The 27,992-nt window shown below is 57.7% G+C and overlaps 1 protein-coding gene across 3 annotated transcripts in view; it reads right to left on the bottom strand.

Annotated features, from left to right (window-relative positions):
• Positions 1-27,992, bottom strand: part of PHF21B (PHD finger protein 21B) — a 90,631-nt gene that overhangs the window by 5,815 nt on the left and 56,824 nt on the right. For 2 of the 3 annotated variants that reach the window (XM_045780100.2, XM_045780101.2), the window contains exons 3-9: positions 16,455-16,547; positions 13,712-14,062; positions 11,398-11,538; positions 3,727-3,778; positions 2,476-2,552; positions 1,142-1,196; positions 447-469 (exon numbers count right to left, since the gene is read on the bottom strand). In XM_045780100.2, coding sequence (XP_045636056.2) covers positions 447-469; positions 1,142-1,196; positions 2,476-2,552; positions 3,727-3,778; positions 11,398-11,538; positions 13,712-14,062; positions 16,455-16,547 — 792 coding nt within the window. Of the gene's footprint in view, positions 1-446; positions 470-1,141; positions 1,197-2,475; positions 2,553-3,726; positions 3,779-11,397; positions 11,665-12,153; positions 12,172-13,711; positions 14,063-16,454; positions 16,548-27,992 lie in introns of all 3 variants that reach the window. The other variant, XM_045780098.2, reaches the window with a different exon arrangement.

The following is a 27,992-nucleotide window of genomic DNA, read 5'->3' as shown; positions in this document are numbered from 1 at the left end:
ACGGGGGATCGGGGTCTCACAGGATCACAGAAATGGAGTCCTGAGTGGTGAGACCCTGGGGATTACTGGGTCTAGACCCTCTCGAGGTGGGCAACGAGGGCCTGCGAGAGCCAGCTCCCCCCGGGGTCACACGGCAGGGCTGAGCAGAGCCAGGTAGAGCCTGGCCGGCAGCCGGTGTCAGCTGCCTCCCCCCGGGCCTTCTTGGCTCCTGGGGTCCCTGCGTCCCCAGCAGTGGGCAGAGACAGCCAGCGCTGGAACCCTGTGGGCTGATCCCGTGGTGACACCCAGCTCTGCCAGGCAGGCTGGATAATGGCCTGGGTGGTGTTGCAAAGCTCTCGGCATCGAGAACGGAGCCCAAAGGCCCTCCGCTCACCCGGCTCGCCCCTGCCAGGAGCGCGCACGCCTGCACCCGCCCTGCCCAGGTGTGCCGGCGAGGGGACACCTACCTTCCAGCAGGGGTCCTCATTGGCTAGCACAGGGAAGAAGGGCGGAGAACACGTTAGTGGACGCTGGAGGGGCACCAGTCAGGACTGGCGGCCCCGAGGCCGGTGCGGCAGGGGTTCCCACCCAGGGCACGGCGGAAGTCAGGGTCTCTGCCCTGGTCACGGCCAGGACCCACCATGGGACGGGGGAGCCATCACTCCAGGGACCTCTCAAAGTGGCTCCTTTTCAACTGTGGTGGGGTTTTTTTTGTCCATGACCCACTCTCCTTCCAGTAAGTGATGCCAAACCACACATTTTCAGATCACAAAATTCCTTTTAGCTGCTGGCTCAGAGCCGTCCGCAGGTGATACGGTCCAGAGGGAAGCACAGCTTCCTGTGTACAGAACACTCGGCCGTTTACCACCTGCTCTCACATCCAGCCCTTGCGTCATCGTCCCGGCTCAGAGCCCCGGTTCTGAGTCCGGTCAGACGGCAGCAGGCTCCGCCGGCCCGCCTCCCCCCCCCCCCAGAAGATGTCGGGGTGAAGGAGGCCATGGCGTGGAGGGCCCGGGAGCCGGAATGCGCCATCCACCAGAAAACAAGTCGGTCCCCACTGCGCACAGGCCGGGCAGCCCCACGCATGCCCGGAGCAGGGGGCCACCCATGCCGACCCCCCAGGGCAGCCCTGGCAGGGGAGCCATGGCCTGCAGGCACCTACCTCTCGCTGTGAGGAACAGGGGGGTGTTGAGATAGTTGGACGCCAGCCGTTTCCTCTGCAGGGGACCGAAAACAAAACAAAAGCATTTCATAGGGAGCCCTCCTCGGTGACCCTGCTCCTGCCTGAGACGCACCCAGGACAGGCTTCCCACCCACGGCTCTGGAGGTCGCAACCAGGACAGACGTGGGGGATGCAGGGCAGGGGAGCGGCAGGTGAGTCAGCGAAGTCTCTGTCCCGTGGGAGGCACGGAATCCACCCCTGCCCCCTGCGGGTACATCCGCCTCACTGAGGAAGGATGGCTTAGAGACCCCAATTCAGGTTTCTGGTACATTCCGAAAGGTGGCTTCAGCCACAGGCCAAGCCTGTTCAGACCCTGGTTTGGGGTGGCTTTGCCGTGGCAGGAAGATGGGTGAGTGACGTTACACCCCCCTCTCTCGATGGGTCGGGCTGTGCTCAGAGCCCAGCGCGAGGCCCGTGGAAGGGCGTTCTTGGAGCTACAATGGGTCCAGCGTTCAGGGATCACAGCTTTGAGCTGACTCTTGACTTGTTAATCAGATCATCTCCGGCCACGGACTTGGGACACTAGGGTCTGGCTTTGCCCAAGGAGTGGTGGATGGTTTCATCAGGGAGCACAGCAAAGGGAACAGGGCCCTTATCGTACAGACAGCACACCGTTTCCTTGTGTGCAGGTCAAGAAACAGCTCAGTGACCATTTTACCGAAGGGTGCTTGGGACACCCTGTCTCAGGGACAGAGCGTGCTCAGGAAATCAAGGGGGAGGTGAGCGGGTATAAAGATGGACACTTCAGGTGTATTCTCTGAGCGGGAGCAGGGGAGGATATAAGCAGAGGGCAGGGGTGGGCTGGGCTCCCTGGACCCAGCCGACCACCACTCTGGCCGAGATCCCTCCCTCCCCATCGAGTTCCAGGTCATACGACACAGACTCAGTTCAATAGCCCAGAGTGACCCACAGCCTGGGGAGGTGAGGACAGCAGCATCTTGACCCTCCCGCAGGCCCTGCTGGGCCTTGCTGGTCTCTGGCAGGGACAGCCTAAGTCTGGAATGTGCCGGGCGCGGTCCTCTGGGGACATCGCTCGGCTTTGGAGAGCTGCCCTGAGCTTTGGACCTCAGGGCCCCCAAGCCACGCTCCCCAGCGCAGCCTGAGTGAGGAATCAATGACATTCTGATCTCCTGCATCTGTTTCTGAACCGATTCAGAACTCGGGGGGGAAGAAGGACATCATTTATCGTCACGCCCTGAACTCCAATGCCCAGGGGGGGCAGGTGCGGCAGGCCAGCCGCACGCAGGGCAGGTGCAGACAGAGCGGGGCCTCACCTCTGTCTCCAGGAGGCCACTGTAGGCAGGATTAGCTGTGCTTCTTCTCTTCCGCTCTTGGCGTTTGCTCTGGATTTCTGGAAAGGCACACATAGCAGTTACTGGACCCTTCCTGTCCTGGGAACCCTGAACTCTTCCTCTGCAAGCCCCAGGCGTCCCCGTCCCCTCCTGCCCTGCGGCCTCTGTCTGCCCGGCATCCCCACCCCAGAGTGGCCCCCGAATCGCTCGCTCCGAGGCAGATGGATGGGCTGGCTTTAGGCTGGAAGGTGGCAGGTACCCGCTTTCAGCACGTGGTCCCCCGTGTGCGGTCATCCAGCCCGGGGACGTCTCTCATGGGATGTCCGCTGACCAGGCACTGGCCCGGCACAGCTGCACAGTGGGGCTCAGGGCTCCTGCGGGAATGGGGTCCACCTGCCGCTCAGGTAGTGTCTGCCCACACAAAGACTCCACCACGAGTCCTTCCGAGAGGGCCCCTGGTGTGGTGTTTCACGTAGTGACAGTGGCCGCCCCACATCAATGGTCCCCCCTTTCCTTCTGTTTTGCCTGCCAGGTGGAACCTGGGACCTGTTTCTCTGTATACAGCTGTTTTGACATTTGTTTCTAACGTGTCTTTTGGACCCAATTTTTCCTTTTAAATCTTTGCAGTATCATTCATGTGTTTCCCGTTAAGGCACCCCAGGCCCTCTGTGGAAGACAGGGTCCAAATAAATAAATATTTAGGGTATCATGGGTGAGGGGAGAATTTTTACAAGGAGGACTATTTATAAAAATCATAATAACAGTCATGAAGGTATCAGGAAAGCTTTTTCATCCCAGGCCTCATGAAAAGGCTGCGATGTTTCAAGGTGCTGTCCTCCTCGTGTTGCAGAAGAGGAGACTGAGGTTCAGAGTGGAGGGAGCTTGCCCAAGGTCACCCAGCTCAAAGCAGCACAACCAGGACTCGAACGCAGACCTTCGGACGTGACTGGGAGGGCCGAAGCCTGAGTGGTCAGTGAGTGGCAGGGCTGGACAGTCTGGCTCCAGCTTCCACTTCCCTGGGCTGTGAGCAACGTGGGAGCAGGGGACTCACACGGTCCCTCTGCGAAAACCAGAAAGTGCCACAGCCAGGGACCAGGGAGAGCAGGGAGGCTTTCTTGGTCTTTGTGCTGACAACCTCTGGCACTTGGGACAGACCTCCCAGGAGACGGTCCACTCACGGGCGCTGCCCTCCTGCTGGCCAGCAGCCCAGCCTGCCACCGCGCAGGTCCTTACCTTCCAAGTGCTCCGTCGTGACCAGGCCTAGAGCTACCATGAAAGCGATTTTCTGAGGGAAGGAAACAGAGAAGCGTTAACACAGCCTTCCCTGTTTGTTGATTGCATAAACGTTAGCTGAGCACCTACTTATGGGGCTGGCTTATCTGTTCCGGGTTTCCTTCCTTTGTACCTCCTGTCCGCTCTCTGTGCCAGGACCCCATCCAGGATCCCACACTGCACTTCGGTGCTGGATCTCCTTAGCTCCTCTGGGCTGTGCTGGGTTCTCGGGCTTTCCTTGGTGGTGACCTTGACCGTTAGACGCTTGGGCCGGTCAGGTAGGATGCCCCATAGTTGGGATTGGTCCGATGGTTTTCTCACGATGAGACAGGGATATGGGCTTGGGGGCGGGTGCCCACAGAGGTGAAGTGCCCTTCCCAGCCCATGGTATCTGGGGTACATGTTATCAACGTGACTCATCCCACGGATGCTGCCCTCGATCACCTGGCTGGGGCCCCGCCCATCAGCCTTCTCCACGGCCACACCCCTCTTCCCCCGTCCACACTGTCCTCGTCGGGAGGAACTGGCTGTCTGTGCACCACTCACACTTCAGGACATGGGAACGATGCTTTTTTTGGCCATGAAGACCAAAAAAAAAAAAAAACTTATATGTAGTAGAAATGACCAGTATTCTCTTTTTCACTGTTGGGGTTTTTGAATCTTAGCTACAGACTCAAGTTATAAAGCAAGTTGCTTATGTTCGATAGTAGTACCTATAATTTCACTCTTTACATTTATTTATCAGTATTATTATTTTTAAGTAGGCTCCACGCCCAACGTGGGGTTCAGACTCACAACCCTGAGACCTAGAGTCACACTCGCCACAGACGGAGCCACCCAGGCGCCCCTCACTGTTCACGTTCAAATTTTTGATCCATTTGGAACATATCCTGGTGTAGACGGTGTGAAGGATGGATTCCTTTTATTCCGTATGGCGACTACTCGTTTGTTCCAATCCCACTTATTGAAAATTCCATCGTCCCACTTTTCACGGGTTTAAGGAGCCCTTTTAATCATGTACTAAATGATCAGGTGTCTGTGGTCTCCTTCCGTGCCTCTGACCCCGTTCCCATCTGCACGGGAGCGGTGGCAGCACCTGCAGTCCCCAGGCGTTAGGGTTTCCAGCAGGATTCGTCCCTTCCCTGTTCTTCCTGTCCAGCTAGTTTCCTTGGCTTTTCTTGCTTATGTTTTCATGTGAAACTCAGACACCAGGAAGGAGACTGAGGTCTATTTACTGGGATGATGGGAACATGATCAATGAACTCCGGGCATAATGACAACTTTGGAACGTACAAGTTTCCTTTCCAGAACCGCAGTGCACCTCTCTGTTCTTCTTCTGCCTTCGGGAGTTTCAAACTTACCCTCTGGTGGGTATCAACTGTTGTTAGTGTGTTTATTCCTAGGTTTTGAAAAAGATTTTTTATTTATTCTTTTGAGAGAGAGAGAGCAGGGGGGAGGGGCAGAGGGAGAGGGAGAAGCAGACTCCCCGCCGAGCAGGGAGCTGGACTTGGAGCTCGATCCCAGGACCCTGAGATCAGGACCTGAGCCGAAGGCAGACATGCAACCGACTGAGCCCCCCAGGCGCCCCTATTCCTGATACTTAATCTCTGTGTTGCTGCTGTAAGGAGGGGATCTGTAAGGCTTCTAACAGGTTGCTCTGTGTTTCTGTGATGATTATCGATGGCTTGCATTAATATTAACCCTGCCGTGCCAGATTCTGCCTGCAGTAGTTTTGTTTTTAATTGATTCTCGTGGGTTTTCTACACCATTTCAAATAGTGACTGCCCACAGTTCCTTTGCGGGTTTTTCTGTGTGGCTTTTTTTTTTTTTTTTTTTTTACTTCTATGCTGTTAAAAATAGTTCTCCTCCTCAATCTGTCAGCTTTCCATGATATCCTTTGACTCACTGCAAACCTCAGGTCCTCCAGAGGAGACTGCCAAGAGCTCACGCTGCCTCCCACCTTCTCCCGCGCTCTCCCTGCAGGGTTACAGGTGAAGCCTTTGGACGTTGCTGGAGAACGTAGTATTTACGTTCTGATCTGACATCCGTATCCTATTTCAGTTTCACTCGGCCGCCCGCCCCCGGGCTGGTGCCAGAGGTGCCCAGCTGCCTCTCGGCCGACTGGGGGTGGGGTGGGTTCCCAGGCCCACGGAGCCGTATTTCCTGAGTTCTTGAGAAGATTTAAACCCTCCTATGTGCAGCCTTGCAGCTCGAAGGCCAGCTGGGCTGGACATAAAATCAGGATGGTGTAGCTGTTGCTCTACCGTGTTGTAGACTTGAACGCTGTTTGGAAAAGCCAGAAGCCGGCTGTTTTCCCTCCAAAGTGACGTGATTGCTTTTGCCAGATGCCTTCCGGATGCCTCTGTGCTGGGTCACGTGGCAGTGTTGACCCTTCTCCCCTGGCGCACGTATGCATTTTCCCTGGTGCCCAGTACCAGGGACAGAGTCCATTAATATGTACGAAGTCTTTGATTTCAGTAAACTTTTCTTCAATTATATTTAAAAAAAAATCAGGAAGCACGACCGCACCATGAAAAGTGGGGCCCATTAATTCTATCCTGGAAGGTGTGTGCTCACACGCATACAAGACTAACAAAATGATTAATGAGGCCACGGAGGGGATTCTGGGGTCTGGCAGATTCAGCCGATAGCAGTCCAGGCTGCAGTTTGGGGCCACCTGGCTTCCACACTGCTTCCGGGCCCCGGGGCTGACGGCATGGTTGCAGGGATGCTAGGGCCCCCCCCCCCCCCAAGTACTGGCACCTGCCTTGCTGACCCCACCTGGAAAGACTGGGCTGAGCCAAGACCAGTAACGTGGAGACCAAGCTCCCCGTCCCCGCCACCCCCTCCTTCCCCGAGATGATTTGAGCCCACATTCGCTGGAGGACAGGAAACGGGAGCCAACTGCCTAGACGGTAGAGCCAAACCCATCACCACGGGCAATCGAAAGTGTCGCTTCATTACTCAGCTCCGTAATTCTGAGATCCCTCCCGGAAGCCTCCACTTACACATCGGCTGTGTCCTCTTAGCCTGTCGTAGGGATCACTCCTGAATATTTAAAAACTCATTCTTCCTTTTTTATTGCATGTATTTTGCTCGCTCACTTCTGCCTCCTCTGTCCCTCACTGTGTCTTCTGCTGTGTCCAGGGCCCCCTGAGCTCATCCAGTTACAGATTTCTTTCCGTGAATAATTCCAGTGCACGCTTCATTCTCTCTGGTCCAGTGGCCCCTCAGCCATCTCCTCCCCTAAGCCTTTTAACTTCTCCCCTAGCAGTGAATATCTTACTGTTCTCTTTCTTTGAATTCATAGTAAGGTGTTGATTTCTTTTTTTTTTTTTAATCTAGTGAGTATTCTTTATCTTATGGTAAAAAACGCTTCTCTTTTCCCTATTTTTCCTTAGAGTGGCTTTGCAATGATGCTTTGCCCCATGCCTCCTTTTGTTAAAGGTCACCGAAGGAGCTGGATGTTCCTGGACTGCCTCTGTGCAGGGGATGGAGGGAAGAATTCAAAAGCTCCTGCCGAGTGAACTGACTTCATTCCATATATATTATAAATTATTGCTTCTTTGTATCTCTGTGCTATATCCGTGGCCGTGTATTCTGTTTTTTTGGTAGGGCGGGTAGAACAGAGGAAGAGGGAAAGAGGAAATCTCAAGCAGGCTTCACACCCAGTGCAAAGCCTGATGTGGGACTCGATCCCACGACCCTGAGATCATGACCTGAGCTGAAATCAAGAGTTGGACGCTTAACTGACTGAGCCACCCAGGCGTCCCTGTGCTGGTATATTCTAAAGCACTAATTATCCCTGTTCATTCTGTCTAGTACCTTTTTAAATTTCAACCAGTTACCATGTGTTTCATTCCCAGATTTTGAATCAGTTTTTATACCCACCCGATCTTCCTATCTTTTTCATGGTGTACTCGGCTTCGTGATTTCTTACTGAGTTCAAGTGGATGTTATTCCTCTGAAAAAAATTTGCCTGAGTATCTAAACGTATTTATGTGCAAATCGTTGCTAGAACATGCCGCAAAATTGACTTCCTCTTGAATAAACTCGAGTTCCAGACGCGGATTCTCACTGGCATCCTTAGCAGGGGCTGCTACACGGGTTCCAGAATTCTGTCCACAGGGTCATTTGGGGAACAGCTCCTTTTTCTCTTTAGTCTGCATTTTCATTTTCTCTGCTTCCTGCTCACCCCTCCCTTTTGGCAGGACTGCCATCACCCCAGCCTTGCCCTCCTCCCCAGGCACAGGTTGGCTCCTTTCTTTCTTGGAGAATTTTTGGGACCTCTGGCCCTGTGTGAGCTGCGCCCTGTCCTGGTCACCCTTGCCCGATTCTGGCCCTGGAGCCCGGTGGCCTGGGCATGGGTCCTGCTCACTGCTTGTGTTTCTGGAACACCACAATAACCAGCTCCATCTCTGTGGTCTCTTCCTGTCGCCAGCTAGACCCCGAGACCCGACCTGGACTCCACTGGCTTGTACTCACAACCTCTGTTTTACACTCTTCCTGAAGCACTTCTTTCGGGCTCACCTCTTAGGCGGATGAAACCCAAAACTACCCCTCCGGCGACGGCCCCTGCCCAGGGCACCCGGGCCATCTGAACTTAACTTGGCTCGTGCTTGCACAGACGGGCCGTGGAGTGACAGTACGCCATCACAGAACTAAAATCACTACAGCGCTAAAATCTCTGCTCGTGGACAAGTCTCCGTCGTGTTTACGTAACATACAGCGTACAGACAGGCGTGTTTCCCTAACGCTCATGCGCGACCTTACGCCTGCCTCTGCGAAGGATGACAAGGCTTCCACATCTAAATATTCATCTGAACCTTAAACAAAGGTATGCATTCACCCCGTCCTGGGGAGTCACAGCGTTGGAAGCGATTGCCTGTGATCTCCGTATTTGCCACAAATAAAGTTTACTTTGTGCGATCACTCCGCCTGGCGTATCTGACTCGCCAAGAAGTGAACTCACGTTGGTTCGGTTACGTTCAAACATTCTATCCGCTCTTGCTGTCGGTTTGTAGCAGAGAGCCCCATCAGAAGCCCAAGCCGCCCTTGGTGGGTTTCGGGGGGGGGGGTGACTCAGTTATTTCTGAATTTTAGAAAGACACTTCTAGTTGCTGGGAGAATACACAGGGGGGCACCCACCCAGGGGCAGGGAGCCCCAAGCCTGGGGAGACATGAGGCAGGAACGGGGGCCATGGTAACAGGGATGGCGTGGAGGGAAGGAGCATCCGTGGGCACAAGTCTTGCCCAGAGAGGGCCTGGGGTTGCAGTCAGCGCTCATATGGGACTGGGACCCTTGGGCTGGCTGCCCCCTGCAACACATGCTGGTCTGAGGGCGGCCAGTCTGTCCGATGCTGCCGAGGCCAGGATGACGGGTGGTACAGAAAAGGCCACAGTTCTGTCCTAACGAAGACCACGGGCCTTGAAACAGGGAGGAGCGGGCGGAGCCTTGGAGGGGTCCTGGGGTGCCCGCCACGGGCTGCTTGAGCTCCCAGCTGCGGGTGCACGGGGCTTGCCCGCACTGTGCCGGGAGCCGCCCATTGTCACCAGCAATCCCAGGTCTCCAACGGGCTCATCTGAGGAAGTTTCTGGGGCAGCTGCTGCTCTGGCCTCAAGTGCCCCTAACGTGGGCTCGTCACGAACAAGTTCAAAGGGCACCGCAAAGCCCCGCGTCTGCACCACACAATGCTCCCAGACCTCTTTAAAAAGAAAGTTTAATAAGGATTTTTACACCAGGACATGTTGTAATTACAAGTTCTATTTAAGTCATTACACGTATTTACACTAATTATGTAGTTAAATGTAATTATACTAATTGTATAAACGCACAATAACTGGCTTCGATATACTTCGAGAGAACACAGAGAATGCACCCAGCGAACCCCCGAGGAGGCAGGGGTGCGACGCAACCCCACGGGGTACAGAGGGGTGCGTGTGGGAGCCTCGGGCTGCGAGCCGGCCCGGGGCTCACCGTGCACACAGCAGGTGCTCCCCCGGCACCATGGAACGGAACTGGGTGACTCTGAGACAGACTGGGCCTGGGGCCACAGACCAGACTTGGTTCCATGTCAGCCTCAGTGAGTGGTGGACGCTGACTCCCTGCAGCTTTTTGGACACCTCAAAGGACAACAATCAAGTCACTCTCCTGCTCGAACATACTCCGTGGCTCCCCACTGCCCAGGGAATACAGTTCCACATTGGCGGCCTGCATGCAGGACCAGCGTTCCTCTAACCCCGTGTTCAGAATTTCTCCTGCATCCGTGCTGCCTGGGCTCCACGTAGACTAGCCGACTCTCCGGGGCCTGCCAAGCGCCTTCCCCCTTCCACGCGACTGCCCAGGCCGCGCCCTCTGCACCACACGCCATCCCCCCACCTCTGCCCCTCTGTGGCAGCCCCCCTGCTCCCCCAGGCCCTGTTGATCCCACCCCTCCTCTGCAAAGCCTTCCCCCGTCCTTCCGGGTGCAGACACGCTCGCTCCTTCTCCCTGCACCTCCCACAGCTCTGGATTTGTAATTTTCTGATGACACTTGAGTTTGTTTTTTTTTTTTTTTTATCCGAAGTTGAAGTCCTAATGGTCGTGCCAGGGCGAGATCCCCTAGCTCCAGGACTCCATCCACCCCATCTTGGCATCCCGAGCCTCGGCACGCAGCCTGGCACAGAGCCAACTCTAAGACATGTCTCATGGATGATGAATGGATGAAAGACTGACTTCTTTCGGAACTGACAGCATGCTGATAAAAAGAATCCTGAGGATCTCTAGGAGCCCCGAGGGGCCTCTTCTGCCCACTGAGGTGAGGTGGTCAAGGAGGGCTGCCTGGAGGAGAGGATGTCTGAAGTGGATCTTATAGGATGAATGAGAATTGGTAGGGAAAGAAAGGGGGTCCAGGTGAGGGCAGCTACAGGGAAAAGGCTCAAAGGGTTGACTGTGGCCCCGGATGGCAGAGGACGCAAGCAGGAACACACAAGGGGTCACCTGCTGGGACCAGAAGTTAACAAAGAATGACTTGGCCTTAGCTGCTGGCCTCTTACAGCCCCACGGAGCAGGTGGTTCTGTGTTAGCCATGAGGGGGAGGGGGGGAAGGTGGCACTACTGTGCAATTTCTGGAAAGTTCTACAGGTACTCTCAGGAGTCAGCTGCCTCTCCCGTGCCAGCCTTGGCTGCAGCTGACTTAAAAGGCATTTGAGGTCCTTCTCTGCCGGCCCTCAGACGCTCATGAGTGGCCACGGGCAGGGAGAACAGGCAGGGCCACGGCAGGGCCACGTGGTGCCAAAAGGAGCCCTGCCCCCTGACCGAGGAGACCCTGACCCAAGGAATCCTCCCAACTACACTGCTAGGAAGGAAGACTTACCATTTCTATTACGGATGAAGAAACAGACATGATCCGCCACCCATCTCCCCTCTAGAACACTGGCTGCACGCGATGCAAAGCCAGGCTCCCTGGTTCTAGAATCCGTGCTAGCCTCTGCCCCACACCACCACGGCACGAGCACATCCATGAGACGCACAGCTGGGGGCCGAGGCTCCCCGCGCGAGTCCCCACGAGGAGCTCCCACTGCACAGGGCGGCTGTGCCCTGCACTGCTGTCCCCGCCTCCTACGGCGAACCCCAGAGCCCTGCCACCCTACCTCGGGGTTCTCCTGGCTCGGGGGCCGGTCCTCCTTCTTCTTTTTGGTCGCCTGAGCTCCCTGAGATGGCTCTTCCGTGGGCGGCCGCGACTCCGCCGTGCTCTCGGGCTGCGTCTGCACTTGAGGCTGGATGATGATAACCTGGAAGAGGTGGCAGAGGGGTGAGGGGTGGCAGCTGCAGAGGGAGGGGGGACCCAGGAGGGCCAGAGGGCAAGGGGCGTCGGAAGGTGGGATTACACAGGAACGAGGAGGTTTGCAGCAAGCGCTCTGGTCCGGGAGGTGCCCGCACCCAGGGCGTGAGCCTCCGGACAGCCCTTCACACCGTGAGGAGGGTCTGCCTGAGAACAAGCCTGGTTTAGAAACCAGAAGGGCCTGAGTTCAATCCTGTGCTACCGTGTCACCGCTGTGTGGTCTCGGGGAGGTCACCTGGCCTCTCTGAGCCTCAGCTTCTTTGCAATCCTACCTCTAGGGAGGTGGTGAAGATTCAGGAAGCAAAGACTCAAAAGAGGTTGGTTTCTTTATCTCCAGCTCAAGTGCAGGGAAACTGAGGCCAAGAGGGCTCAGATTTGCCACCTGAGGCCATCAGGGGTCTGTCTGAGAGCACTGCCTAGCCTGTTCCGTCCCCAACCTGCCCCTTGGGCCCCCAGGTCACTGCGTCCGAGGCTTGCAAACCTGGCCTGGGAAGGGTAGGGGTGGAGAGGAGGGATGTGGGCTCCGGACCCTGTTCGGCACGGCCCGGAGTGGCCCTACTTCAGCCAGCTGTCTTGGGGGTTCCTGGCTATCATCTGGTTTGACTGAATGGTCTGAGGCTGAGAATTCTGAAAGCAATTGATGCAGCCCAGCCCCTCCCTGGGTCAGACCCCCTCCACCTGTGGCTCAACTACTTTATTAATCTTTTGGATGGAATACTGGGAAAGAATCATTATCTTTCATGGATCCAGAAGAAGGAATTCACAAGGAGCAGTCAGCCAGGGTCTCTCCCAAGACAGGAATAACCTGAACTCATATTTTTTCCCCTAAGAACGTGACTGTCTTGTGAATTTGAGGCTCCTAGATGGGAACAGAAAATGCATCTGTTTTTCTGCTGGCTTAAGGGAGGGCTCTTTGTTCTCCTTTGTGTCACAATTTTAAAACCCCAGAATTCTCTGGATGGGGAAAAAAAAGGCCCCTCTTTATATTCATGGGAAGAAAAACATTAAGATCCCCAGTAGAAAACAGGGCAAAAAATATTCTCAAACGAGTCACGCAAAAGGAGACAGAATTCTTGAAAAGTATGGGGGAAACATTCAAGCTTCATAATAAGCAAAAGAATTCAACTTTGAACAGCGAGCATCTGTTTGCACCGATTAAATGAGCAAAAAGTGTTTAAAATGACAGCACTGAATGCTGGTGAGCTTTCAGTGAAAAGGGTACACGCAGCCCACAAAGGCATCCCACAAACACCTGCGAAGCGTCCCCGGGGGACCGGGCGTGGTCCTGAGGAGCACGTCTCCCCATGCGACCACATCCTGTGATGACTGAGAATCCCCGGGGCTCCCGTCCACGGGTGGGAGGGCCCAGAAGCGTAATGCTCCCAGACACTAGGTGCGGCAGAATTCCAGGTGCACGAAAATGGAGCACCAGCTTTCAGGCTGGGAATGAGGAGGGATGCTAGCCCGTGACAAGAGAGGGGCGGCCTGGCAGGCCCCAAACTGGGCCCAGAGGAAAGGAGCGAAAGAGATGAAGTGGTACCTTTCAACGCAGCCCTGCAGCTCCAACGGCCTCAAACCTTACAATCCCCAAGGGAGCTCGGAGCAGGACAAGGAGAGGACCTCCGTTTCAGTTTTAAATCTCGGCAAGAAATCACAGATTTTCCATTCGGACACTGGGCATCCCCCGAAGTTCTCGACCACCCAGCTACACCAGCCAGAGACTGACCACCAGCACGGCCTCTTCCGGGCATTCTTCCCACCACACATCTTACTGTTGATTCATGATTCCAAAGAAGGAAGTAATTCATTCATTGACCATTCTTTCTCCACCGATATGAATCTGTTCAGCCCCGTGTTCCCTCAATCACACACGCCTCCTCCTGGACCGCGTCATTCACTTCCCCTCCCGCTCACACCGCCAGCCCTCCTACCGTGGGGTCGCTCCTACCATGCTGGGTCATTCCTCCGCAGCCCATTCCCTCCAGTGTGCACGCACTCACGCGGCCGCTCATTCACTCCTCACTTTGCACCCCATTCATTCCAGGGGCTTCTTGGTCCTGCTGCCAACCACTCGCTCGCTCTGTCCGGGCAACCGCCTCCCGCGTGTGCGGGCACACACCCACCTTCTTGTCAGCACTGATGAGGAGCGGCTGGACCTTGACGCTGTCGCTGACCACAGACACGGCGGTGCTGGGGGCGATGGCGGCGGCATTGCTGGGGGCGGTGGAGATGATGGCATAAGCCACCCCGGCACTGCTCAGGGGAGAGGCGATGGCGGCGGGCTCAGCGAGGGCCTGGGGCTGGCTGCCGGGCGCTGGCGCATGGCTCACGGTGTTGTTGGCGGTGGGGAGGGCTGGGCTGGGGTTCTTGATACTGACCACGGTGGCCTTCTGGAACGTCGGGGGCTGCTTGGGTGGCCGGTCCCGGCCCGGGGTGACGGGGAGGCTGTCTGGAATCAGAGTCTTTGGCCTAACCTGGGGAGGGAGGGACAGGTGCACGGTCAGACAGACACACAAGCAGGCGGCGGGGGGCCCTGAACAGAGGCAGGAGTTGAGCACGGGAGCTGACATGGTCGGGCTCAGACACCTCGCACGTTAGAGATGACGGGACAGCAGCGGAGAGACCCCGGGGCTCAACTCTGGGCCGGAGCCCCTTCCAGCTCAACTCAGATAAGACGGTGAAGAACAGGGGAGGAGGATGGGAAAGCTGCATGTGGACCAGTCAGGTGACCTCTGACTCCAGTAGCAAACCCGTGAGTTCCCACAGAGCGCTGTCTCTGGGGCAGTGACCGGGAGGGGCCATGGGGGCCCCTGGCCCCCAGCTCAGTTGGCTTCTTGATCTGGGTGGGGCTTTCCCTGTGAAAGCCATTGTGCTGTGAGCCAGAGATGGGCCTCACGCAATGAGTTAAAGCGGGTGCAGGCGGCTAGGACGTGGTTCTGGCCAGGGCTCCGGACGGCTCATCCGGGGCTGATCCTGCCCCCTGCAGGGCCTGTGCGGTCTCGGGCACGCACCTCATCTGTGCACCGGGGGTGGGGAGCAAGCACGACGTGTTGCGTGCATCCCAACTGTCAGCTGGCAGCGTCCCAGCATTCCTGCAACCAGAAAGGAGCCTCACGCCAGCACCGTGGGACCCGCACTAGACCACCTTCTCAGGGACGGGGAGGACAAGGACTTGCCCTGTCTCACCTTATCTGAGCCCCGTTGTGACCGCATTGTGAAGTAGGTATTTGGCCCATTCTACAGATGAGCAAATCGAGGCCTGGAGAGGAAGGGACTTAGTCCAGGAGAAAAACGACGCCGCAGGTGTCACTCTTGGGGTAGCAGGAATCACACTCAGGACTTCCACAAGCCTGCCTAGTGTCAGTGCCGGCTGGCAGTGTGGGCCCACCCAGCACCCCCACCCATCGCCAGTGACCCTCGTGGAGGGAGGGGTTCAGGGTGGCTCCCACTGGGCTCCGTGACCTCACACAGGTTACCTCAGGGCTGTGTGTCCCTCAAGCTGGCATCGTAGACCCTGCCCCTCCCCAGGGTCCGCCGCGGGGCTGGCCTCAATTCTAGTGTCCTTCCCCTCCCCCGCCAAGCGGGCGCTCCACCACGAGGGCCTTCCACCATCAGGGGACCTGCCAAGTCATATGATCCTGTCCTGCTCTGTCCTTGGCACGTGGGGACACCAACACCAATCCTGAATGTGGAACCTCAGATGGCCACCAGCTTGGGGACTGCCGTGCTCTTCCTCTGTGGAGGACGGACAAGTGGGGCCAGATGGGGTAAGCGGTGGTTAATGAGGATCCCCCACTGCACGGCCAGGGGAGGCCGTTCTGTGCTGTCGGTCCCCCGGCCCCCCGGGTCACTCCAGGTCTGCCCCCGCGCTCTGGGTCACACTGGCCGGGCAACACCAGGTAATCCCAACTCTGCCTGTGAGGGAGCTGTGCCCAGACTGCAGGGGCTGGGCTCTGAACATGGGGGCCTCCAACCCAGAGAAAACCTATTCGGGGGACCCCAGAGCTCAGGACTTTCAGCCACTGCCACTTGGAGACAAGATGTGTGCGGATCGAGGCCGGGCCTCCTCCCACGGGGCCTCCAGGGTCCTTCCCCGCCCTCCGTGCGCTCTCCTTTCTGTGGCCCTGCTGGGAGTCAGCACAGGTGGGCGCTCGGGAAAGGCTCCCACCAGGACGAGAGCTGCCCTTCACCCTCCTCGAACGAGGGGTGTCTGTCAGGAATGGTGTTCACCTCTGGAGCCACGAAGGTACGGCGAACACAAACCCTTGCTCAACAAGCCTGAGCGCGGGCTAACCGCTAGCAGGCATAGCCATGAGGGCTCTGGGCCGCCAAGGAGGCGCCTGCGCGGCCTGTCTGCAGGAGAGGAGACTCGGCCCGGGAAGGTAAAGAGGCCAGGGGACTCGTCCGAAGTGTGGAACCCAGTCAAGGGCGCCGTGGACCGAAGCTGGGGCGGCGGGCTTCGCATCTTGCTGCCCCCCCAAGTGAATCGTCGAGTGCAGAGTTTCTCGCACTGTTTTGACTGTGACCCATGGTTTAAAATCCTCATTACCTCGTGACCCAGTCCAGAAACAAGCTAGTCAAGAAACGACGTTTAGGGTGCATTTTGATATCTTCTGTTCTCTTCTAGTCCAACTTCGTTAGGTCCATTAAAGAAAACAAAATCCTGGTCCTGACCCACTAAAATGATTTTGCAATTCCTCGTTATAAAAGCCGGGTCTCCTTGGAACGTCTGTCTCCTCCCCTGACGGGCAGAGGAGGCAGGAGGGGGAAGGGACACGCCCAGCGCAGGGCCCGCCTACAACCTCAGTGCTTGAGGGGCAGGAGAGGGGCAGGCAGACCCCAGAGCCCCGCCCTCGAGCTGCTTACCTGAGGTAGAACCGCCGCTCCCTGCCCGGCCAACCTCTGCAAGGAGCTGACCTGAGGACCCGTGACAGGCACTGCAGTGATGGCTCCCAAAGCCTGGAAGACAGGAGGGGGCACTGAGCCAGGACCGGGGACACCGCGCCGAGGCCACCGGGGCCGCCCGACAGGTGCGCAGCTCTTGCCAGCCTGGCCGAGCACAGGCAGTGCCCCGGAGGCGGCAAACTCGGCTCTTCCCTTTCTCCATCAGGAGTTCGCAACCACAAAAGTATGTTTTCATCATGTAAGACAGTTTGGAAACCAGAGAAGAAAACAGGATGGCATTGTCCAGAAGACACTTAGCCCCCGGCTTCCGTTTTACAAGTAAGGTTTTTTTATATTGATACCTGTCTGCTGAAAACCAACAAAAATTAACATTAATCCCTACTTTGCTCAATTATTTTTAAAAAACAACAACAAAATGGAACAGAGGCCTAAAGGTAGAGCCTAAAACTAGAACACTAGAGAAAAGCCACAGGCGAAAATCTGTGGGACCCTAGGTGAGGCAAAGAGCCTTAGACAGAACACCAAAACCCGATCCAAAGAAGAACAAATGAACAAACTGGACTATAAAAGAATTTAAAAGCTCCTGAAACTTAAGTGTGAACAGAATGGAAAGCCTCAGACTGGAAACACACACTTGCAAGTCACCCATCCGATAAAAGACCGGCATCCAGGGGCGCCTGGGTGGCTCAGTCGTTAATCGTCTGCCTTTGGCTCAGGGCGTGATCCCGGCGTTGTGGGATCGAGCCCCACATCAGGCTCCTCTGCTAGGAGCCTGCTTCTTCCTCTCCCACTCCCCCTGCTTGTGTTCCCGCTCTCGCTGGCTGTCTCTCTCTCTCTGTCAAATAAATAAAATCTTAAAAAAAAAAAAAAAAAAAAGACCGGCATCCAGATTACACAGAAGAATTCTCAAAACGCCGTCATCGGTGGGGTGCCTGGGGGGCTCAGTCAGTGAAGTGTCTGCCTTCGGCTCAGGTCATGGTCCCGGGGTCCTTGGATCGAGCCCCACACAGAGCTCCCTGCTGCTCAGCACAGAACAGCGCCTGCTTCTCCCTCTCCTCTGCTTCTCCCCCCAGCTTGTGCTCCCTCTTTCCCTCTCTCTCTCAAATGAATAAATTAAAACAAAACAAAAAACCCCCAAAAACACAATCATCGGAGAACAATCCAATTAAAAAACTGAACACAAGATTTGAAGATACTTCACTAAAGCAGATCCACAAATGGCAAAGAAACACATGAAAACATGCTAAACAGCATTAGTTATTAGGCAAATGCAAATTAACCACAGCCAGGTATTGGTGGCCGCCGACTCGACGGCTGCATTTGGGAAGACGACCAAACCCAGAGTCGGTGACCATGTAGACCAGCTCACCCACTGCCCCGGGGAACATAAAATCGTGCAAGAACGCTGCAAAACACCTTGGCCGTTTCTCAAAAAGTTAACATACATTTACTGCTGGGGACTGAATGTTTATGTCCCCTCCCAAATTCCTGTGTTGAAACTCAAAGGCCCGGGATGACGGGGTGTGGACAAGGAGCCCTAACAGGTGACAGGTCATGGGGGCCTGCTTCCTCTCTCTCTCCAGGACAAGAAGCCACCTGCTCTGCTCTCCATGTTCGTGTCTCCCTACAGTGACATGTTGGAATCCAGGCTCTCCGTGTGGGGGTGTTCGGAGGTGCGTAAGTCAGGAGGGTGGAGTCTTTTATTTTTTTTAAGATTTTACTTATTTATTTGAGAGAGAGAGAGCGTGTGAGCGAGAGAAGCAGGGGGAGCAGCAGAGGGAGAGGGGAAGCAGACTTCCCACAGAGCAGGGAGCCCGATGCGGGACTCAATCCCAGGACCCTGCGATCATGACCTGAGCTGAAGGCAGACGTTTAACCAACGGAGCCCCCCAGGCACCTCAGGAGGGTGGAGTCTTATGAACGGAATGGGTTTAGTGTCTTGTAAAAAAAAGCTCCAGAGGGACCGTGAGCCCCTGACCCCAAGTGAGGACGCGGTGAGAAGCTGGCCAGCCAGAAAAGGACCCTGGCCCACGCACACGGGGCCAAGATCCGGACTTGCCAGCCTCCGGAACTGAGAGCAGTGAACGTCTGTGGGCGCTCTGCTGTAGCAGACTCGCCCAGGAACACCGGCGACAGCTCTGCCCACAGCGGCCCAGCGCGGGAGCAGGCCCACGGCCGAACAGCAGGGCTGTCTGCACCCGGTGGAGTAACGCTCAGCGATCAAAAGGAAGGAGCCGCTGATAACGCGCAAACCACAGGGTTGAACCTCGGAACGATCTGGCTGAACGAAAGGAGGACATACTGTATGATGCCATCTCTCTCTCTCTCTCTCTTTTTTTTTTTTTTAAGATTTTATTTATTTATTTGACAGAGGGAGACAGCCAGCGAGAGAAGGAACACAATCAGGGGGAGTGGGAGAGGAAGAAGCAGGCTCCCAGTGGAGCAGGGAGCCTGATGCGGGGCTCGATCCCAGAACGCTGGGATCACGCCCTGAGCCGAAGGCAGAAGCTTAACGACTGAGCCACCCAGGCGCCCCTGTATGATGCCATCTCTATACGATTCCAGAAACAGCAAACTAATCCTCAGGACCAGGAAACAGGTCAGAGGTTATGCAGAGATGGGGGGATGGGAGGAAGGGATGACGAAAGACACTGGGAACTTTTCAGGTGGAAGGATGTGTTCACCATCTTGATTCTGGTGCTCGTTTCGTCTGTCCCCGGAGGACACAGCAGAGGGTCCACGAACCACAGAGCTGCTCCTCGGGCCTCCGAATTTGCCACCTGCCCCATGTGGGTTCGGGTCCTTCAAGCCAGCTGCCTGCCTCTCTGTGTGGAGCCACCCCCCCCCCCCCCGCCTTAACTGGAAATCCACTGTGGACATTTGGCCGAACAGAGCTTTCTGTGCAAAGCAGGGAGCATTAAACACAGACGTGGTCCTTCGTAAGGAAGGCTCTTAATCCATCATGCCGTCTTCCGTCTCGCCAGCGCAGCTCGGGGAGCAGTGCGAGAAGAACATCCTGAGCGCTGCCCGATGCCCACATTTTAGAAGATTCTGCTCCACATTACACATGGGGATGAGTGTAGAAGGTTCTGCTGCCCCCGGCCCAGGTCTGCAGGCAGTCTGCCCACCGTCGGACCCCAGTGCCGGCCCAGGCATGAGCAGGTGGAGGCAGGCACAGGGCCCCATCTGATGAACAAGCTTCCAGGGGATTCTGCCAACCTGGGGACCACAGGCTGAGAGGAAGCTGGCCCGTCCCTCTCGCAGGCTCTGCACCAGAGACCCACGTGGCTGCTTGCTGTCACCGAGGAGCAAAGCTATGCGGTCCCCTGGGAGCAGGGATTCCTGCGTAGATGGGGGCCGGCCAGAAGATCCCAGGCTGCAGAACCGCTTGGCAAATACATGCCCAACACCACTAGGAGCCAGAGAACAGGCGCCAACCCACTTTCCCTGGGAATTCCCTGCTGGCTTCGATGCCCCCATACAAGCCCTCCCGATGCCGCCAGCCTGAGAGATGAGGGGCGAGCGCCGCCTGCGTGGGCGTCCGTCTTTGAGCCCTCTGTGCATACAGGTGTGAAGGCTGCCGTGCGGGTCTACTTTGGGGGTGTTCCTGTGCACCAGCCGTTCGTTTCTCTGGGTGTCCACTTTGGTGCATGGGTCTCTGTTCTGGGCACTTTTTTGGCTCTCTGTCCATGTGCTTTGTGGGCTCGAAGCCTTCGTTCCTGGTTGGCACTTGGCTCACTCTCCTGCGCTGGCGGACTTCTGTCCATGTGCCTTAGAACTTACCATCAGGGAGGGGAAAGGGAGGGACCCGGAGAGACTCGGGTGGATGGAAGCTGCTGGAGGCAGAGGCCCCGAGGTCGGGGTGGGTGGGGGTGGGGAGGGAAGGACAGGGGGAAGTTCGCTGACCGCATTCTCCACACTCCGTTACCAAGAAAGAGACACAATGTGCCATGGGGCAGATACTGGACGCCTGCGGGCCGCCCACAGAACCAACGGCGTTCACCTGCTGACTGCGTCAGTGAAAATACCACCTGACTCCAACCCAGCCCAGCGGCGGCATGCGTAACGCTGCCTGGGGCAAGCTCGGGACGCCCAGCCGTGCTACAGTGTGTCGGGGTCCCTCTGTGCCAGGGCATCGGGAGGAGCCCTGAAGACGGGACGGCTCCCAGGTCAAAGCCTGAAGTCCCGGGCTTTTAGGAGGAGTCTGGTACCAACTGGGCTGCTAAGCCGGGTCCCTCCACCTCCCGCTTCCGGGAACGGTGGGTTTCGTCCCAGAGCACCTGATCACCTGCAGGCACCATCGGCTCCCTGCCTGCACGAGGCAGGCTTTGGGGGCTCCCTCCAAGCCCCACCTACTTGCTTCTCTCTGAGGTCTGCCCCCAGACTGCGTTCTTCCACGTCCTTATAAAGCTTTAATTAACAAGCTGAAAAGACATTTTATCTGGCAGGGGCTGACCTTTCTGCTCCGCGTCAGAATTTATCGATACCAGCAGAAACGATCATCTCGTGGCTCCTTCACGAGTACCACGTAGTTTACAGTCACACTTTCGTCAAGATAAATGAGTTCCTTACGACTACACTTACAGCTCTAAGCATCTTAATAGGGAAAAAAAAGGCCATAAAAGTCAAAGATAACTTCAAATTTTTCCCGCATCGGCAGCGTCCCCAGGGCAGCCTCGGAGAAGCTCCGACACGGCGAGACAGGTGTCAGGTGTCACAGCTGCGCGTCCGCGTGCTGGGGGCAGACCGGCTCCGACACCAGCGGCACGTGGCCCCCTGGCTCTCAGCGCCCAGTCTCCTCGTCTGCAACAGGAAGAGATCCCGCTGCACAGGGCACGTGAGGGGCAGAGGGAGCGGTCACCGTGGGGTCCGCATGCTGAGCGCTGGGCGGTGGCTGGGAGGGTCCAACCCAGCCACCGCCCAGAACGGGGGAGGGACAGGACTTAAGCATCAGCCTGTCCAGGTACTAATCCTGGAGTGGCCCGTTTCTTGTTGGGCAAACCTGGGGAAGCCACATCCGCATCCCGACTCCGAGACGGGATGTACGTACTTGGCTCCATTCTCCAGCAGAGGAGAAAACCCCGGAGCCCAGCGGCGTGAGACAGTAGAAAAGGAAACCAGTACTACCGAGTCTCGGGCTTCCTGCCTGTGCGCCCATCAACGGTGTTTCCTTCTGTGTCACAGGACAGACAGCGAAGCCAGTCTACCGGCTGGGCTTCCGTGGAACCCCAGGCTGGGGTGAGCCATGGGGCTGCACCCCTGTGGGGTGAAGGTGCTTTCATCCCGGCTTGTGGCTGGTCCTGCAGCGGTGGCCAAGACCCTCCCTGCCGTGGCCTCCCTGGATCTCTGGGCAGCCTCGATGCCCATCCCCACGGTGACCCCCTTCACTCCCTCATTCGTTCAGCAAACTTCCCAGCACCCACTGGGTAGCTGGCCGGCAAGCTGCTTGGCCCTGGGAACTGGGTGGTGGGCCCAGCCTCACAACGGCTGCTCCCATCCCAGCCCCTGACCTGATGGATCAGAACCGGCTTGCACCTCTCTGCTTCCCTGTGGGATGGCAGCTTCCAGAGTCCAGCCCAGGTCCTGGCCTGAGCAGGAGCTTGGTGAAGGTGTGTGATGTCTGTCATCAAACAAGGAGGGTCTCAGGCCTCCACGGTCCAACCCGGGGACCCTGCCAGTGGTGCCCAGGAAGCTGGACCTCAGGAAGCTGCCGAGGGACAGGGGTTCTTCCTTCACACCTGCAAACATGGCCACCCAGAGTCCCACGACCGTGGTGGGCCGGCCACCCAGCACCGCCACGGGTGGCAGACCCAAGCCCACTGTCCACACACAGGCAAACCTGCTCCACGACCTCCGGGCCCTGGTTCCAGTTCCTGTGCCCAGAACGACTCCAGACCTCACAGAGCTGCCCTCTCGGTGGGACCAAGGGGATTTTTGAGGCGGCCCCGTCCAGGCCACATAATCGTGTTCCCGAAGCAGAAAGAAACCCAGCCGTGGGGGGCTGGTCCACCTCCAAGACAGGAGAGGGCATCTCCCATGCAGCACCTCGAGCCAGGCCCTGCCCTGCCTGGCTCCAGCCCATCTGACCGCGCAGGGCAGCCCCGAGTGCTCAACAAGGGGAAGAGCGGCCGTCCCACTTTCTACCACATCCGGGCACCATCCACGGACAGGTGTCTGCCTGTGCTGTCTGCACAGCCCACCGGCAGGTGCCTGGCATGCGGACAGCAGGGAGGGAGACCAGCAGCCACGGCCAGCAGAATTCAGTGCCACCAGCTCGCAGGGCCTCAGTGGCCGTCTGCGTCCCCCACGCACACCATGGCCCCCAGGCCAAGCAGCAAGTCAGTGGAACTCGGTCTCCAGACCCCTCCTCCTTCCTCTCCCTTGACACAGGAATGGTGCAGGGGGGTGGGCACGGGGTCACAGTGAGCCCCGCCCCCAGGCCTCTTCAGGGACAGGGTGGACAGGGAGGAGGAGGGACAGCCAGAATGAGTACGGGCCGGGTGGCGGGGTTGTGTGCCCATGGTGTAGTCAGTGACCAGAATGGAGGGTGACCCTGTGAAGGGGACCGAAACAAGGCCGGGTCACAGGCTGACCCTTAAGGACCTCAGAATTCATCAGAGGAGCAGTGGCCTCGTAGAAAAAGGCTACATCACATGGAGACAAGTGTTTCTAGAGTGCATGACTGTCCCTCTCCTTATTTGACCCTATGTGCTCCAAAGGAGGGAACAGGCCCAGTGGGGCTGTGGTTCACTGGGCCCCCGGGTCAGGGAACGGCAGGGCCGGGGTCTGTATGGGGCTCTCCCCGCAGCCCTCTGCCCCATGGTGGCTGGGCTCTGGCCAGCACTGTGGACCCAGGGGCAGGAGATGCCCCGCCTGCCTGTATCCCGGCACGTCCCCGGTGACCTCTGCTCACCTCGTCTGGGAGGGTGCTGTCCAGGAGGGGACACGGGTCTGGAACATTCTCTGCCGGTCCGGAGTGCCGAACACAGCTTCAAGGACAGCAGGGAAGGACACCTTCCTGCTTCCCAGGCCTCTCCAGCCGCTGGGAAAGTGCTGAGCTGACCAGAGCTGGGGCTCCTGCTTCCCGCACCCCACGTGGTTCCCACCTCCCCCTAGCTGGGTGACAGAGTGGGGCAGCCGCCCCGGGCCTCCCGTCCCTCCACGCAAGCTGCACGGTTGTGATTTTCTTCCCATCTTCAGAGAAAGGCCGTGATGTGGGGCAAACGTAACAACGAAGCTCCAACGTCAGTAACTGCCAGTAAATATTAACGTAACAGAACCACCACTTTTACTGTCGTGTGAAACCAGTTTATTACTCACCGATGAAATCCACCTGCCGCCTTTACCGCGCGGGCAAGGACTCGGGTAGCCCCGCGTGCAGCTGGCGTGCTTCCGCTCGGCCCGGCCACAACCACCCACCCAGCCTGGTGCCCCCAAGCCGGCTCCCGCTGACCCCAAGCTCATCCACACGGGACCACTTGGGGTTCGTGTGAAAACCCGGGGATATGTGTACCTGTTTTTGCTGCCCTGTCCCGGGAGTCGTTGCTCCTCCCAGACCACGTCGTCTGTGTCCACACCTGTGACCGGGCCACCCACCCCAGAGCCACGGGTGCCTGGGTCCTGACAAGCGACCCTCTCTCACCTCCTGTCTGAAGCAGGGGGAGCAGGAACTGCCCTCCCTGCTCAAAGGACCAGAGGGGAGAATAGGAGGCATGAATCATTCCCACGGCTCCTCCATTCACAAATGTGCGTCAAGGACCAATGCAGCCTGGGGACAAGGTGGGGGTGGGCGGAGGCCGGCGTGCAGACAATGGCAATGGGGCTGCCTGATGAAGCAAAGACACGCTTGCCCAGGTCTGCAATTCCCCTTCCGGACACACACCCCAGGGCCACATGTGCCCACGTGCCAGAGACACAGATGTGAGTGGCTGCAGGACAGCACCTGCCTTGGGGAAAACGGACTATCCATCGGCAGGGGACAGGTCAGCTATAACATCCTTACGATGGAGAACATTCTCTGGCTCCCAGCAGCCAGAGGGATAAGCCAGATGTACATGTGTCACCACAAAGCTTGGGGACACGCCCCGGGTGACACCCACAGGGCTACATGCCACCTGATATCATTCACGTCTAGCAAGCACCACACGACTATGGTTTGCTGATGTATAGTAAACACGCAAAACTGATTTATGATTGTGGTTGCCCCTGGGGAGGGGAGGGGAGGGGAGGGATGGAGGGAGGGAGTGGGGAGGACGCCTACTTCTTCTGTATGTTTTTACCTCTTCACAAGATGGTCAGAGCAAATGTGACAAAATGCCTGTTTAATTCATTTGGGCAGAGACCATATGGAGATCTCCTATAGTCCCTTTGCGTATCCGTAATTAAAAAATAAGCATGAAAGGAGGCAGAGAGGGCTCTGTACAGAGGAGAAGTGGGAAGCCTTCCTGGAGGAGGTGGTGTCTGAGCTGGGCCTTGAAGGATGGACCAGAACGTTCAAGTGGGCGGCCAGGTAAGTGCATGGTAATTAGGAGGGACAGGTGGGTGGTGGGAGGGGCAAGGGCACTGGGGGCATCGAGGGGCTGTAAGCACTGGGGGCTGGACCACAAAGCCAAAGGTGGGTAGTGAAGGAGGAGTGGAGGGCCAGCCAGGGCCTTGAATGCCATATCCAGGAGCCTGGCCAGCCCCTGTGGGCGATGGGGAGCCATCAGCCATTGCAGGCTCCTGGATGGTGTAGCCAGGGCCGGAAGCAGGCCTCTGTGGAGGCCAGAGCTGAGGCCAGGCAGTAAGGCGTGGACCATAAGCCATGGCAGAGCCCAGGGGCAGACAGGAGGCCATAGGTGGGTGCTCATCTCTTCTGACCCAACTTATCGCTGGCTGGCTGGCCGCTTCCGGGAACGGGCAGAGCTCCTGAGCAGCCTCCAGCAGTGCAGAGGCCTGTGTAGCTCTCCCCCCAGGACCAGCTGTGTTGTGAGGCTCTTGCCGGGGGCTCCCCCACCTGCCGACCCTGCCCTGGGCCTCCTGCTCTCTCCCGGGGTCTGGGAGGTGGTCCAGCCCCAGTGCATAGCAGCTCCCGGAAGACAGGAGCTACGCCCAAGGGGGCTCTCAGGAGCCTGTAACGCTGGGTCTTTACAACAATAACGCTCTTCCGAAACCAGCTTCTCCAAACCCTACAGGGAGGCATTTTCTGAAGCTCAGACCTGGCGATGCTGCATGAAATGGACCTCCGAGCAAACCCATTTACTGAGTGCTCAGCGGGGGAAACTGTACGGCCCGCACAGGCGGCTCCCACCCAGCTGGGTCCCGGTGACCCTGACTGAGCCGGCCAGCCGAGGCAGGCTGCCCAGGGCCACTTAACCAATGCAGAGGTCCTTCCAGGGGAGGCCGTTCTTAATCGGAAAGCCCCAGAAAACACAAGCGGCTACTCGGTGCTGACATTTAAAACCCCTCTCAGCAGCCCGTGTTGCAAAGTGGTTTCATTAACTTGAAAGGGTGTAATTTTATGCTATTTAGCAGGAAGTATACACTCTAAATGGCATCGCGGACTGAGGATTGGGGGCTGCGATCTCGAGGGGAAGCCAAAAAAAGCCGCCCCGAGTCCCTGCAACCACAGGTGGGGGTGGGGGTGGGAGCGGGGGTGGGGGCGTGCTGGAAACTTCCCCACAGCCGGCAGCCTCTTGAAGCCGCGCCTGCGCTGCGGCTGGGGGTGTCTGTGGGGCCAGCTAAAGCAGCTGCATCATATCCACAAAACTGGGAAAGAAGGGCCATTTCTGAGAGCACTGGATGCAGAAGGGCTGAAGCCGGCCAGGACCCCGGCCCAGGACCCGCTGCGGGACCCGCCAGGAGGCCCTCTTCCCAGAGGGGGCTGCCGGGATTGTAGCCCCTGGCTAGAAGGCCCGAGAGCAGGCTGCCCACCCCACCCCACCCCCACTGCAGGGGTCCCTTCAGGGAGGAGCCCGGCCTCAGTGAAGATGTGGCCTTGAAGCCCTGGAGAGGGCCTGGTGGGGCCTGTGGTCCAGAGGACCCAGGGACAGCGGCTGGAGCCTCCCACCCCAGGGGGAAGAGCCCACGGCTACTTTTCCTTCCTCTCATCAGTTCCCTGGACCCTGACGCAGAACACACAGGAGGGAAGGGAGGGTTTGTCTCCAAGGCCGCCAGGAGAGGGGCACAGGGCCCCAGGCCAGAGGGAAACATGGCATGGTTGGTGCCTGCCCTTCCCCGGGCCTTGGTCCCCACAGACCACCTGTCCCCCTGGCCTCAGGCCCCTGCTATCTGGGACGTGGAGCATTTGTGTCTGCTCCTTGGCAGGAGGCCTGGGAGCAGCTACCTGGGCCCCCGGATCTGGAGGCCACCACCACCACGTGCGTCCTCCACCAAACCACAGTGACTGCGGAACGCACCCGATGGGGGTGCTTCCAAGGGGGCGTGCTCTCCCCACCAGCCTGCAGACCTCGGGAAAGCAGTCGGTCAGGAAATCTCATTTCCGCTTGAGATTGGCGGACGCGCACTCCCGCTGGCCTCAGCCTCCTCGTCCTGCCACCTCCGACGCCCCGCAATGTCATTTAGGGGACGCGCAACTGCACGGAGCCCTGGGAAGCGCTCCTCCGCCTCTCCTGGGGTGAGCCTCCCCTGGGCAGTGACCCAGCCACTCTCGGCTTCCCAAAGGGGCCGCAATGTGTAAAACAGAGACACGGCCTACTTCCCGCGATGAATGGTGCAGAGCTCAGCATGGAACTCCACGGATGACGACCAATGTCTACACCCAAGTAACCACCACAGACCGGATCAGAAACTTCCAGCAACCCAGGGGCTCAAAGCAGGACCATGCCTTCCCCACAGGGAAGGGTGTGGGGGTGTGGTCTGAGGTTGATACAGCACCTCTCGGTCTAGCCGGTCCGCACAATTCTGGGACAGGAGTATCAGGACCCAGACGGATGTGTGGACGATGAAACCATAGGGCGTGAAGTGACCTGCCCCAGGCGGCAACCAGTGAGAGATGGTTGGGAGGGGACCGGGGGTGGACCCTGGTCCTCAGGCTTCAAGTTCACAGTCCCCTCCCCACCCTGTTCCTACCCCTCCCTCTCTTCCTCCTGACCCTGTCCTGCAGGATGAGAGCAGGCTGTGGTGGGTGAGGGGACACACAGAGAGAGGGGCTCAGCGTCCCCCACGGGTTCAGCACGGCCATCTCAGACACGCAGGGGGACTGGGGAAGACAGAGGAACACAGTGCCTGGCACAAGCCAAACTCCCTTCCCCCTCAGAGGTGCGTCTCAGCACCAGCCTGTCCGGAGCAGGGCAGAGGGGGACTGTGGCACTTGGTGGCTGCACTTCAGGATGTGGGGGGTGATGGCCATGGTGGGGATTCTAGCACGTGGCCCCGTGTGGCAGGAGGGGAGGAGTCCCAGGGTCTCTCGTGCCGAATGCAAAGAATCCCAGTGCCGCCTCCACCTCAGAGTGACCCGAGACCATTGCCTCACCTCCTGACTCAGTTTCCCCATCTCTA

Source organism: Ursus americanus, chromosome 17 (assembly GCF_024610735.1).
Source record: "Ursus americanus isolate L20-20 chromosome 17, mUrsAme1.1.p, whole genome shotgun sequence".
NCBI lineage: Eukaryota > Metazoa > Chordata > Mammalia > Carnivora > Ursidae > Ursus > Ursus americanus.
Note: the sequence above shows the minus strand (reverse complement) of the source record. Positions and strands in the feature narration are given on the sequence as shown.